Source organism: Ctenocephalides felis, unplaced genomic scaffold (genome assembly GCF_003426905.1).
Source record: "Ctenocephalides felis isolate EL2017-DRISC unplaced genomic scaffold, ASM342690v1 CF-g0.4_SCAFFOLD_01886, whole genome shotgun sequence".
In the NCBI taxonomy this organism is placed as follows: domain Eukaryota; kingdom Metazoa; phylum Arthropoda; class Insecta; order Siphonaptera; family Pulicidae; genus Ctenocephalides; species Ctenocephalides felis.
Window position 1 is genome coordinate 76,897,613 of NW_020538040.1, and position 14,730 is coordinate 76,912,342.

General features: G+C 32.2%; 1 protein-coding gene across 1 annotated transcript; it reads left to right on the plus strand.

Annotated features, from left to right (window-relative positions):
* Nucleotides 1-11,892: 11,892 nt before the first annotated feature.
* Nucleotides 11,893-14,160, plus strand: LOC113375369 (protein sister of odd and bowel-like). The gene is made up of 2 exons (XM_026615305.1): nt 11,893-12,518; nt 13,758-14,160. Exons 1-2 carry the CDS (start codon nt 11,893-11,895, stop codon nt 14,146-14,148), a joined length of 1,017 nt encoding a protein of 338 aa, XP_026471090.1. The 3' UTR covers nt 14,149-14,160.
* The last annotated feature ends 570 nt before the right edge of the window (nt 14,161-14,730 follow it).

Consider the following 14,730-nt stretch of genomic DNA (forward strand, 5'->3'; position numbering starts at 1 on the left):
TCATTTACTTTGGGATTTGTGTGTTCATTGAATTTAACTTAAAATCTAACGCAAAGTTACATCGTTGTTACTACGAAAATTATACTTACAGTTGTAGATTCTCTATCCGTTCCCAAACTAATATCATGAGTTTCAAAGGCATGTTGAAATCACAATTATCAGTACAATTTAAACTTTTAGTACCTAATTTTGGATCAAAATTTTAAATTTTACATTTACAACAATTAATTACAAATGCAGTTTAATGATCGTAATTAATTCCGCAATGGATCATCCTTGAATATTATGCATGCATATCGTTGAATATCGGTAATGGTCGATCAATCGATCATGGTTCGTTTACGAAATTATTTTTCCCAGCCCTAATCCCAATCAGCCTCCGGGCTGTAGCGCCCCCCGCGGTGACTTACAGCATTGGGTACTAGACGTCCCGTGGCGTACGAACGAGCGCCCCGTATCATCAAGACCATGCTCACAATATCTTAGCCTAACCGGCCTAATAGCTACGAACACACAATTCTCATAGAGCACCATCGGAGGCGGCGGAGCGCGGACACATATTTTGCAGGAATAAATAAATAAATGTTAAAATTGTATTTCTTAACTCTTTCGAAATTTTTTATATATCTTTACGTTTCAGAGGTTTCAGAACATTTTGGCATACTTCAGAAAAAATGGATGTATGTGTGTGTGGTTAGAAAGTTTTGTCGATTTTGTGAACACGAATTGACCGATTTGAATAATTCCAAAAACTCCTATTGATAAGGAGACGTTTTTATTATTTTTTTTTGTAAAAGCAAGTCGTTTCGGAGATACCAGGCAAAAAGAGCTAAAAATGGTAGTACAGACAACGGAACGCCCGAATTTATTAGTTCAAAAAACATTTTTGGAAACGCAGGTCTAGCGGTTCCGGAGATTTAATAAAAATAGAAAAAATGATCATTAGGCATATGCACATAAAATTTTCAGATAATTTTTAGGGATTTTAATAATAAATACAAATATTGTTTACATATTTATGGGTTTCATACCAATGTTTATGCGTTAGGCTGGTACGCCGCACTTACAATTGCTTTGAAAAAAAGTTTAATAATTTAAAAAGTATCAAAATATAAAAAAAAATCTACATTTTAAATAAATTCTATTTATTTAGTTTTATATCTGTGATGCATGTCATTGTCCGTTTGGATGGCGTCCATCAATCTCGTGAGACTTTAAAGGTGGAGCGGTTTGACAAAAAATCACAAAATATCACGTGATTGGAGGGAGGGAGGGTCTAGTATATCACGTGTATTAATTTTTACGCAAATTTAAAAAAAATTACAATAATTTCACGTGATTAATGGATTCCCATTGTGACAAATAAATTGTATCATGCATTTGATTAACTGTTTAACCAAATTCCTACACTATTCCTAATTATTTTATTATACTTCGGTAGAATACATCATTTGGAAATCCATTCTCCTTCCAATTCTATTATCACTATTATCATTATTTTTATATTTGTGATGCATGTCATACCATGCATCATCATTCTTTTTGTCCGTTTGTGAAACATAAATTCTTAAATATTAACTATTTAACTAGTATTTCTATACTTTGTTAGAATACATCAATTGGAAATCCAGTCTCCTTCCAATTCTAATATCACGATTATTTTTATATTTGTGATGCATGTCATGCAATGCATCATCATTCTTTTTGTCCGTTTGTGACACATAAATTCTTAAATATTAACTATTTAACTATTATCTATACTTTGGTAGAATACATCAATTGGAAATCCAGTCTCCTTCCAATTCTAATACCACGATTATTCTTATATTTGTGATGCATATCATGCAATGCATAATCATTCTTTTTGTCCGTTTGGTACTTATAAACTCTTAAATATTAACTCTTTAACTATTATTACTATACTTCGATAGAATACGTCGATTAGAAATCCATTCTCTTTCCAATTCTATTATCTTGAATTGAAAATTACAAAATATGATAAAATAATATGTCATGACATTTAGATATTTTTATAAACAATATTTTTTTAATATATTTTTTGTTCATTTGGAAATAGTCTATCATAAATTACTACATTTTCACATTGGGACTACCGATATTAAACGAAAATTGCAAATAAGCGGTGATCAAGAATCGCAGTATATAAACAATGGTGCAGCGGTTGGATCATTTACGCCAACCAAAGATTAAATAGATGGGTCATTGCGGCTCCGTAAATTTATGGTAATTACTAGTACATTTATTAGCCCTGACCACTGGTTTTCCGTCGGCTTACTTACAAAGTACGCTTAGTCCTCAGGTCACTGCCGGTTAACACATTAACTAGCCCTGACCACCGGTCTTTCACCGGCCTACCTATCCAGTACTACCCGTCCAGCGGGCTAGACGATAATGAAGAGGATAACGCCAGAAAATGCACAGACGCCAATTTTAAAACTCTCCTACTACAACACTCTACAGAATCGGTCCTCACACCAATTAATTACATCGTGTTTCCGATCACCTTCTTGACGTCAACACTGAACGGGGTGTGATGTGGCGATCAAGCAAGCTTCCACCTCAGAGGATAATAAAACAATATGTCATGACATTTAGATATTTTTGTAAACAATATGTTTTTAATATTTTTTATGTATTTGGAAATATTCAGTTATAAATTAATACATTTCCACAAACTAATAATAACATGTAAACATATCAATATTCAACTACTTATTAAAGTGAATGTGTTTGTTAAAGTATAATCATGATCATTTGTGATTGCAAATAATTTATGTTGTTTTTTTTTCATTAAGAAATAATAAAGCAGTGCTTCTTGATGATGCAGTTTAACGATTATTTTATTGCGTTTGGTTGACGTGCGAAATTCATACATTGTTAACATAATTTTTAATATCAAAGAAAACAAAATAAAAAAAATTGTATAAAATTTAAATGTCATGTGTTTTTTATAAATTGCAAATGTTGATAATGACAAATATATTTTTTGACATTCCAAATGAAGCGTCCATTTCTGATCTGACGCCCCCGCTTCATTCCTTTTTCTTTCATTGTAGTTTTTTATGAGATTCGTTTTCTTTTTTACATATTCGTTTAATATTGTAAATACTTCTACCTTCTTTTGTTCGGTCTTTTGTCCCAACTATAGACACTGCACAGGCAGAGGTCCATGATTTTGTTGTTTTTTTTACTATTTTGCCCCGAAGCTGAACATCGGCATTTGTGCCGTGAGCTTCGGTCACTCTATGGATAGGGATTCCTCCGAACAGCGAACGCGCCTGCATATCATCGGCTCGGGACGATACAGCAGGTGTCAAATCTAGACTTCGAAACCCCCTCCGGTTATTTGTTCTTAATTATTAATCACCGGTCTGTCATCGGAACACAAACATTTTTAGACGTACCTATTTAATTCTTTACAATATTCCAATTTAAAACATTATACGTTTCTATGCAAATAGCCAATGATGGTATAATATTTAAATCAAATATTTAGTTGTAGCTTTTGTGTACAGGGGCGGATTCTTAATATGTGACATACTTGATAATGTATTACTATTATACCTATAGTAAGGTATAGTCGAGCGCAAAATAAGTGCTCAAACATAGATGGGTATGTGACGTCACATGCCTGAGCGATCATTGCCGATGACAGTTGTGGACTCTCCCGATTGATTAAGTCCATGTAGTGTAATGTCTTTGACATTGATACACGAGTAGTTTGAGCAAGTTTGGCTAAAATATCTTGAATTATAATATAAATATCAATAAGTAAACTTATTTTGGACATTTGCGTCGACCCTAGTGTCTTACTTATTACTTATATTTAATAAATCTGTCGATGCATGTAGAGCATTTACTACCCATATTATTCAGATTTATCATTTTAAAGGCTCTTTTGTATAATTGGGAAACATGTTAGGAAATAGTTTAATAAAGAAAATACTTTCATTTTATTATTTAACTAACGAAATCGATAGGTTTAATATAGTCAAGTGATTCGAATCATTCGAATCAAGCCTTTATGACCTGATTCGAATCAGATTTTACTTGATTCGAATGAACTCGTATCAAGCTGCGAAATATTTACTGTGATAAAATATGTATAAACACAAATTTTCATAAATCTAAAAAAATATTTTAATTTAATTCAATATTGTAATAATATAAAAAAATCGAATCATGACTCGAATCATGTTCTTTCCTAATTCGAATCAGGTTTTTATCTAATTCGAATGAGGAATTTTTTGAGTCGGCACTAAATACAATAGCTTCATAGAACTATCAAGCTGAGGAAAATAAAATTATTTTGTATCATGTATTGATGATAACAGTTTTGACTGACTGAAGAAGTACTAAACGTGATATTTTACGGATAAAACTGCAAAGCATTCGGGCACTGCGACGTGAAATGGCAATGGGAAATTTCTCACACTATTATTTCCTGAACAGAGTTTGAGTTTAACTCTGCTCACGGACTTGCGCTGAGGCAATGCTACTAATTATTTACTCAGTATTTATAATACCTATAGCAAAACAATTTTTATATGATTTTTTTTTAACATTCCGAACTGAACGTCATCGCCGTTCGTATCAAATTATTTGTTTGGCTTCATTTCGAATGGAATAATCGCCGGCAACAGGTGACCGATTAGGTGTCCTGTTATTATTATTAACTGGAGCAACTGTTAGCAACCGCTGTGTTATATATTAAGTACACACGCTCGCGACACGACGGGTTTGTAGTGAACCTACGGCGAGGCTAATGGAGCTCACGCCAACAACGCTTCCGATTTCGGTTTTAATTCTTTTCTATTTTTATATACAAGTAGATATGTAATCCCGATTTAAATGAATAATTTACTTCTCAAAAGATTTATTGTGTTTGTTCAAGGCAATTGAATGCTAATTGGATTTTCTTAATGTCTAACACGGATATGTTCGTTACGTGTCTTCTCTTTGCCGCACACCCTTCACAGGTTATATATTCAGTTTAGAGTGCAGGCTCTTCTCCCATGGACTTCCAATTAGTTTCTATTAGTCTTTTTTTAAGATTTATCAGATATTTTTGTTGTTTTGTCTCTGATTGTTGCATAAATAGTCATTCGAATAATGAAAAATTAGAGTTTAACATGGCATAATTAAAATTTATTCTATTTGCCGTAAAATCTATGCTAAAAATTAAATGCACAAATCCATCATATTCTATAATAAATAAACTACAAATTCATTTATCCTTAAATTTGTACTATAAACGATGTTTTCGAATTACCTTGCTCCCAGGGGCTCAAATGCTTTCAAATTGAAGAAAGAAAATTCTCACAGAGCTAAAACTCTTAATATTATCTTTAAGATAGTTATTTAATAAAATTTCATATGCTTTATAACTTTTGAGAGTAACGTTGTATTTGCTTATTTTGATCATAAATAAAAAAATTACAACAGTTTGATATTTTTCATAAAATAAGTATTTACTTAGAAAGTAGAGCCAAGACTACAATATTTGTTTTGTCAAAAACTTTTTAAAAGAAACTTCTGATATATATCGATCCATTAATTTTAATTGACTTATTGAAAACATTTACGTTTTGTTAGCAACAATATCCGCTTTGCCGTTTTCACTTTTGATATTTTTTAAACCAATTATCCATTTTTTTCAGACTTGAAAAAAATCAGCAGAACAATTGTTCCAGGTTTTAGTAAAAATACGATGATGTAGCACAAATTTAATTCAGTTTTTTCAAGATCTATATCTTAATAACTTATGGACCAATTAACATGCATGAAATACCTTAAAACTTTACGCCCCTGTCTTGTTCTCCTGATTATGGAGTTTTAGTTGTCTCTTAGTATTATCTTTTTATGGTATTTATTAAAGATTTAAGCTTGTAATCTGATTTTAACGTGGCCTGATTTTATCTATGAATGGGAATATTGATATTTTTTGTGTTAAAATATTCGTCAAGTGTGTAATGCGCCTTCACACACACATTCATGTTTTACTCACGTACACTATTGCTTATTAACTAATATTAATCTTCTTGTCATGGTTAATAATTATTAATTATTAGTTTATTCGATTCTTAGCGCATTTATGGTATACTTATTGTTAGTATTGGTGTTAAATACAAAATAAAATAAAATTAATTACAGCTTGGAATGGACCTGCCAAAATGCAAAGTGAAACTTTTTTTTATATTTTTTCCATAATTTAGCTTTTTTTCACATATTTCTTTCTTCATCATTAATTTGTATATGCAGCATATTTTAGCTTTTAGCTTAGACGAGATAATTTATAATAAAATCGTTTCGAAACTTGCAATTTCTTGGTGGAATTCATAAATCGACTGAAACTTTTCAGCATTGACAATACATATTAATCCAGCAGCCTTAAGCACACTATTTTGCAACGTTGCACCAATTGCACGAAATGAACCTGAAAATTTTATTTTATATTCCAATTCGTTTTTCCAACTTGAGTATGTTCTTATTTGGATTACTTTGATTTGCATTTCTATAACTATGCTTTAATCTGGACAGAAAATACTTGATTTTTTCCAGCAGCCAACTAATAGAATAGAGTAATGTCTGGTATAATTGCTTCATTCATTTTCATAGGCTATAAACCTTGCATAGTTTGCTTTATAATATATGTTAGTCAAAATCAATTAATGGGGGATGAGTATTCACTCGTTTGAGTATGCATATTAGTTTAGCATGATTGGACTTCTATGTATATACAAACGAGCTATTGGTTGTCATCCACAGGTCAGGGCGATGGCTGGAGCTCTAATCACCTGTAATATATAACCTTCTTTATACTCTATATCTGTCTCTTTTTTTCAAGTTGATTGCTGTTAATATTATATTTGATACCAAAATACAATAATTATTTTTCAGTAAATCTGTCATCAAGAGTCCAGAATTAAATACGTTAAATTCTTTTGATGATGGACTGCATATGCAGATTAGACGTAACAATTAAAAAAAATACGAAACCTGGTAGTACCACACCATGCCTAATGTCAATCTTTTTTATTAAGTTTATTGACATTAGTACCGCTTTGATCGCTTGTTGAATATATTTATATTTAATATATTCATTCAAAATATAAACCTACCCCTACACGAATTAATATTGTTTGTATCAGCATCATCATCAATTAATTGTTTCTTCTTTTGGAACATAATCCGGATATTGACAAGTCAAAGCAATTGCAGCATAAACTAAACTGGGTTATACATCGCTATTACAATCATTTTCTGTTGGGCAGTGGATGATGATATTACCACATTATAAGACTGTATGAACGTATTAAAATTGCTAACTAAAATTGTAACTATTAATTAACTGTATTGAAATAATTTATGTCATCTTGCAAATGAGACATTTTAGATTACAAATCATTGATGATTTGCGGGCTGGGCAAACTTTGTTCTTTAGCAGCAGATTGAATACTTAGCTTTATAGCAGCAGATTGTACATTTTTTAAGTCCATCAAAACACGTTGTTTGAGCAATGGTGGTGGTGTAAAATCGAACATAGTCAGATAGTTGTTTGTTCGATATGTATTAAAAATATAATTGGTTTGATGCTGATGAATATTTCTGACGAACCAACTGTGCTGATAAATATTTCTGACAAACTACCTCTAAAGTCGACTTTAAGCATTGATATCACTAATACAGCAGCCTTGAGCACATTATTTTGCAACGTTGAACCCATTGCGGGAAATGAACCAGAAAATACTAAATTTTTATCTATATTTCTAATTTGTTCCAACTCGTAGGTTTCCATTTGGATCACGTTGATTTGCATTTCTATAACTATGCTTTAGTTTTATGCTGAAAATAAAATCTCAATTTTTTGAGCAGCGTATTCGGAAACTTTGTTGTCTAGTTTCCATCTAGTTTTTTATATTCCTTGCGTTATTTGAGAACCGCAAAGTAGAATATTATGCATCTACATGCAATGGTGAGATCGCACATATTACCGCGGTCCCATAACCACATATCCTAGGTCCAGGTCTAAGTATCAGTTAACTGGTATTTATACTCAATCCATAACAAGTTGTGCGCTTAATCAATTTATGGGGGATGAGTATTCATAGCTCGTTTGGTGAGCATGATTTGAAACTCAAACCAGAAATAAGATTTGAAATCTTGATGGATACTTTGAGATTCTATAATAATACTGAATACGGTGTTAGATATGCTGCTGTTCTAATTTACAGTAGTAGTTCTTGAGGAGTATTCTAGAAATACCATTTTATCTTTTATAAACCATATATTTTTACTAGACAGCATGGGATGTATGTTTTATTTATTATAGGTGGCCAAAGGCAAAACTATTCTCAGTTATGCCTTCTAGGAGTATCCGAAAAATGTATTATTTTTTTTTATAATATACGTTAGTTAAAATTAATTAATAAGGGATGAGCAACAATAGCTCGTTTGAATATGCATATTAGTTGAGCATGATTGGACTTGTATGTATATTGCAACTAGCTATTGGCTGTCATCCACAGGCCAGGGCGATGGCTGGAGCCTCTGATCACCTGAAAGCTATTATAACATCGTGTTGCCGAGTATCAACTGGTATTTATACTCAATACGTTAAATCTACTTGGTGATAGATTGTCCAAAATTTTGCTATGCTTTCTTTCATTAGAATTGACATTTCTGATTCCTTGGTATTAACACAAATATTCCACTCTTGAAATGAAGGATTGTTAACTTTTATCACAAAGATTTCCACACTGTTTCTGTTCTAATATTTGACAGTAACCCTGTGATCTAATTAGATCAATAAAACTCAAATGAGAAACAATAGCTGTTTGACCATTAAAATTTTGATGGTTCGAGATTCGATACTAAAGATAATACTAAATACGGTGTTTGATATGCCGCTGTTCTAATTTACAATAGTTGCTCTGATCTTTCGAAATTGGTTTCCTATTTTCCAGAGTTCCAAAATTCACAAGGAATATTTGAGAAATATATCATTTTACTTATTTTATATAATTTATTTATTTGTAATATTTTTGCAGCCCGAAAATAATAATATATTTATATAAATATATTATTTCACATATTTCCACTAGACAACATAAATTGTTTCATTTATTATGAATAATGACCAAAGGCAAGCTATTTTCAAATATGCTTTCTAGCGCCGCTTCGGCCGTAGGCTTCACAATTTTATCAAAAATAGGCACGTTTGGCATTGTAGGTCTAGAGACTGAGTCAAAAAAAAATTCTTGAAGAAATATCCGAGAATTTCTTATTTTTTATAAACCGCACTTTTCCACTAGAGAACATGAGATTTATTATTTGTAGTTATTTGGATTTTCAGATTTGAAAGCTTTGGAATCCTTTTAGAGCTTTTTGAATGGCTTTTTTTTGTACTACTTCCGTATTGCTTTTCTTTGCTTTGCTAAATTTGTATATCGAAAATATCGAACCAAAGCTTTGCAACACCTGTTGAACGTTTAATAAATGAATCTTTTTTGTAGTTTATTGTATTTTCTTTTAGTTTATATTATATATTAGCAAAATATATTAAATTTAATCAGTTATTAATATGTTTGTCGCTTGCTATCGCTCCGTACTAACCTCACTCCGGCCCTGGCGAGCCTGCATGTCGGCGTAAGTGAACATAGAATCGTGCTCATAGATAATGTGATTGTGTGGATGTGGGTGGCAAATGGCTCTTATTATGGAACCAATCAACTATACAAAACATCTACAAACGTTTGATTAATTACCACCTTAATGCACAGAACGGCCAAGTTTTTTATGACCAATACGTTCATACTGCCAAGGTGAATTCCACTCTTTTCTTATTGATTAACAATATGTAATTTTTCATTCTTTTGTGTAATCAATAATTGAACATATCCAAATATGTTACAGAGCGATCGGGTTAATGTCGTTATTCATCACCTTAACAAGTATAGAGTATTAACAAATATTTTAAAATATAAATGTTAGTGTGTAGAATGCATTATTAAAATTATGGAATTCGAAGTGTTTTTATAGTATGATGCACTACATGAATAATCGGAACCAAACAAAAAATAGCACTTATATTTAAAACAACCATTTGATTCGAAAAATATTACTAAATTATGTTTTTGCTTATAGATGTTTTTTTCCTCTCGGGGATACCGAATTTACAACCGTGGCCGTCATAATTAATATGTAAAATTTGTGGATCGTTCGGCCGGGTTCTGTGACAACGTTTGTTTTTGCCGCGTTTGTTCCCCACGACTCCAAAAAGGATATAATATCTCATGATAATCGCCAGATATTGAGTTTAATCGACGGCTTCAAAAATTAGTTAAACAAATTAGAAACCACAGGTAGCTGTTTGCCCGTGGCGCTCCGGGCGGTTACCCGAAATAACATAAAAATGGTTGAAGTTGGAAAATGAAGGTACCATGACACCAGACTTGAAATATTTATGTACTGACCAAGGGCCATTCTCGTAATGCAGTCATTTTATTTTTCTTAGCATGTGTACGTCACGAAAAGAATAATAGCAACGTTATTTACTATACTATTTTTGCACATGAAAAGACATAGAAAATAACATATGTACTTATATTTAGAAAGATCTATGAGGCAAATAAAGCACCTGGAACTACCATTAGGACTTATTAATGTTAGTATGCCGGTTTTCGCGTATACCTGAGTAAAAGCCCATAGAATTTTTTAAACAACATATTAAGTTAGTTTTTATCTGATCCCATAATGAATTTCGCAGCACAGACCGTGTCAACAAATTGACGCGGGATACATCATGCCGTAATCCTCCGGATTACAAAATTCTACCTCGCTCATAAATAATAAGTAGGTATCCCATCAGTTTTAATCCGTTGTGGTCACGGTTCATTGAGGAACGTTTTTATTGCGCCATCGAAAGAAATACCTAAAAAGACAGTTTTTTTCTTCCACTTAGTTTTTTATGTCTATGATACGATTAATTTTTGACATAAACCTAGTTCAGAACAAGAATTATAACGTATTTAATATTGTTAATATATTTTTTATGGGTTTTATCTTTAAACAATTAATTGCTGTCTGTTATACTTTTATATCAGATAAATATATACATGATCATATTGTTGATTCGATGGTAAACACGCATTCTTTACAATGTTCAGCATATTGACGTATAATGTTTAAACTTATACGCTCCTGGAAAACCTAACGACTTTGTACTCTATGTTGGATTGTTGCTAATTGGATAATGATATGCAGGCAAATCATATGTTTATTGTAAAATTCTTTCAATATTAATATATATTCAGTTATCTCATTCATATGTATATTTCATTTAAAGTGAATATTTTATTATATGAAATTTGTAAAAGAAATGAATGAAATACGTTATTTGATGACATAAATTGATATTGAAATGGTTTTTATCAAAATTGCAGCCCGAGATGGTTGTTCACTGCACAAATATCTGTCGGTAATGCACGCAGCACTTTCTTCCTTGGATTTTTTTATATTCCGTTCTACCTCCTCCCCACGCCGCCAAAACAATCAACTCTGTCTCAGTCAAGAGCACGGCTTTAACATAACCTGCATAGCGCTGCGCTGTCTGTATGATCGCGAGGACGTGGTTTCCAAAGCCGTCTTCTACCTGTATGGCGGGGTCTGAAAGCTGTATTGTGCGTCCGGTCAGTCTCTTTGCCGGCCCCGTAGAGAACACAAGAACGTCAGTCCGATCGTGCTCTCTACAAAATAATAGTATATCGCGTGTTTGTTTCGACGTAAACAAAAGTTTGCAAGTTCCACAGCATGGGCTGAAACGATTAAATTATATTTTGATACGTATAACATATAAGACCACTTATCATCATGCAAAACAAACAAGATGACCAATTGCTGCAGGATCAGTTGAGAAACGGTGCAAGTGACTTGGCTGTGATGATTTTGTCATTACAAAGTACGATGGTGCAAAGTTTACAGCAGGCCGCGTTATTGCCGGTGAATTCTCCGGCCGCAACCGCCTTGAATCTGCAAGCTTTGGAGTCTTATATTGCTTTACAGCGATTGAGTACGTCTTCCAAAGCCGTTTTGGGAGACACATCTACTGAAGATGCGGAAGAAGATGAAGCTTTGGGTTCGCTGGACGAAGACTTTTCTTCGCTCGAAGAAGGCCATCTGCCCAATTTTGATGCAATCGCAGTGCCGGATTCTAGTGAGAAAGAACAAAGCCCGGCTCCTCAAGATGATGCTAGTGCCACCAGTAGACTGCTTGAGAATAGTGTTGTAGCTGATAAAACAGCAGTGAGCAGTGCTACATCGACTGTGTCAACTGGCGCCAGACCCAAAAAACAGTTTATCTGCAAATTCTGTAATCGACAGTTCACCAAATCGTATAACCTGTTGATACACGAACGCACGCATACAGACGAGAGACCTTACTCCTGTGACATATGCGGCAAGGCATTCCGTAGGCAAGACCATCTCAGAGATCATAGGTCAGTTTTTATCGAGTTTTTATATTAATTTATATGAGAGAAAGTTTATTGACGTGCGAATACAGTTTTCAAGTCTCGCGTCAAGAGTCTCTTTGAAGATTATGAAGCTTTTTATTGCATACGATGTTTTCAGTCTGTGGTGATAATTTATATTCACAATTATGTTTTTTATTTATAATTTACAGCGAACAACATTACTTCTATAAAATGTATCTTAAATGATGCTTATAAATTTTGCACATCATTTGATATTATATATACGTCGATCAATTTGTAAATAGTTTTAAAAATTTAAATATTACTTATTATTGAAATAATAATTTTTTGCTCAAAATTAAGAATTAATTATTATCACGGCAATGTATAATTATTTGAATTTTCTTCGGTCGTTTCTGCCATTAGTGAATTCCATTTTTTATTTCCCTCTGACCCATAATACAAATTGTAGGAGTATTAAAATAATTTAAATTCAATCCTTAAAACCGTGAAACGCGCACACAAAGCCGTAAATGTTTTGGTAATTTATAGAGCAACTCTTTTGATATATTAGTAGCCGGTATAAAATATATTGCCCCGGGTGTTATATGCGCGTATAAAGACTGAATGTATATATGGGTTTCGTAAATTATCGTAGAATATCATATAACAATACATATAAGGCATTGGTGTGCCATAAAACTAATGGGTCATCTTTGAATATTTTTGTAACATACTTGTCCGCCTGTATTCGTGTTAATAATTTTTAGTGAACACTTCGGATTATTTACATTTGAATGTTGCTCTTAAATCCATTATCTAGATAAACAATTATAATTTGTATTATATAGCACATTTTTATTTTTATTTTATAACACACGATGATGTCCATAACGCAACATTTTATTTAAACATTTTTAGATTCGCATAGTGAAAGGTTTGGAATATAATCATATTTTAGTATCGGCTTTGTCCATTTCTCTTAATTTCAGTACTAGTTTTATCGGCATTAAATATGGTTTGAAACATTTCTGCAATCATTTTTATCATAATTTAAATTATTATATAATAATTCTGTAGATCAATTTTACTTAATATTTTATTCGCAAAATGTACCGACGCAGCTCACGAGTGTATTAGTTTATTCCAAGAAGAGCGTAATTGTTTATTATTCAAAATAAATTTTAAAACAATTGATCACATTATTCCTACTCAATTGTTTAAACGAATACTAAATATGTCAGTATTTTTATCCTAAATTAGATACATCCACTCGAAAGAAAAGCCGTTCAAATGCACGGAATGCGGCAAAGGTTTCTGCCAATCGCGGACTCTGGCGGTGCACAAGATTTTGCACATGGAAGAATCGCCACACAAATGCCCCGTCTGCAGTAGAAGTTTTAATCAGAGGTCCAATCTTAAAACTCATTTATTAACGCACACCGATATTAAACCTTACAATTGTACGGCTTGCGGTAAAGTATTTCGACGAAATTGTGATCTAAGGAGACATAGTTTGACGCATAATCTGACCGCCGCGTCAAGTAGCGGCGCATCATCTTCCACCGCCTCAGCCGAACTTCCGGAAAACGATTCTGAAAATCCAGACAGATTTTCTATGGAAGAACTTTTGCAGACTGCCACGGCGAAGTGATATGCGCCTTGTATTTGTGCCAAAATTATCTTAGTATTAAATTAATATTGTTTAAGAAACATATATCGTGATATAAATTAAAGACAATTAGTGACATGTGCAAAATTAAAAGTATAAGGTCGTGAAATGTTATGAACAATTTAGGTTTAATTTATTTTTCAAATATCATTATTGGTTATATATATATATATATATATATATATATATATATATATATACCGATTATCAAACTCGACTTCTTTTTAGACTTGGATCATAACTTCTGTGTATATATTTTGTACCTATGTATAAATATAAATTGTGATTTGTTATCATTATCTATTAAATTATAAGGTGTATATTATCTAGCAAGAGTGTACCTAATATACGTACTTGTAAGGTGAAGAGTAAAACACATTAAAGGTATAGCAAAGCCGCTCATTGATATTTTTTGATTGAACACATAAGCATATTATACTCAACAATAAATTTTGTTATCGAGCAATCATGACAGTTATATAATAGAATAAGTATTTTTAAGTACATATATGATTAAATTCAGTAGCTGATGTGCTGCTCAAGATGCATTTCTTATAATGCAGT

Excerpts from the sequence above, each read along its gene's own strand:
- LOC113375369 (XM_026615305.1), top strand. The coding sequence starts at position 11,893 with ATGCAAAACAAACAAGATGACCAATTGCTGCAGGATCAGTTGAGAAAC. Across the intron at positions 12,519-13,757 it reads GACCATCTCAGAGATCATAG|ATACATCCACTCGAAAGAAA; the intron begins GTCAGTTTTTAT and ends ATCCTAAATTAG.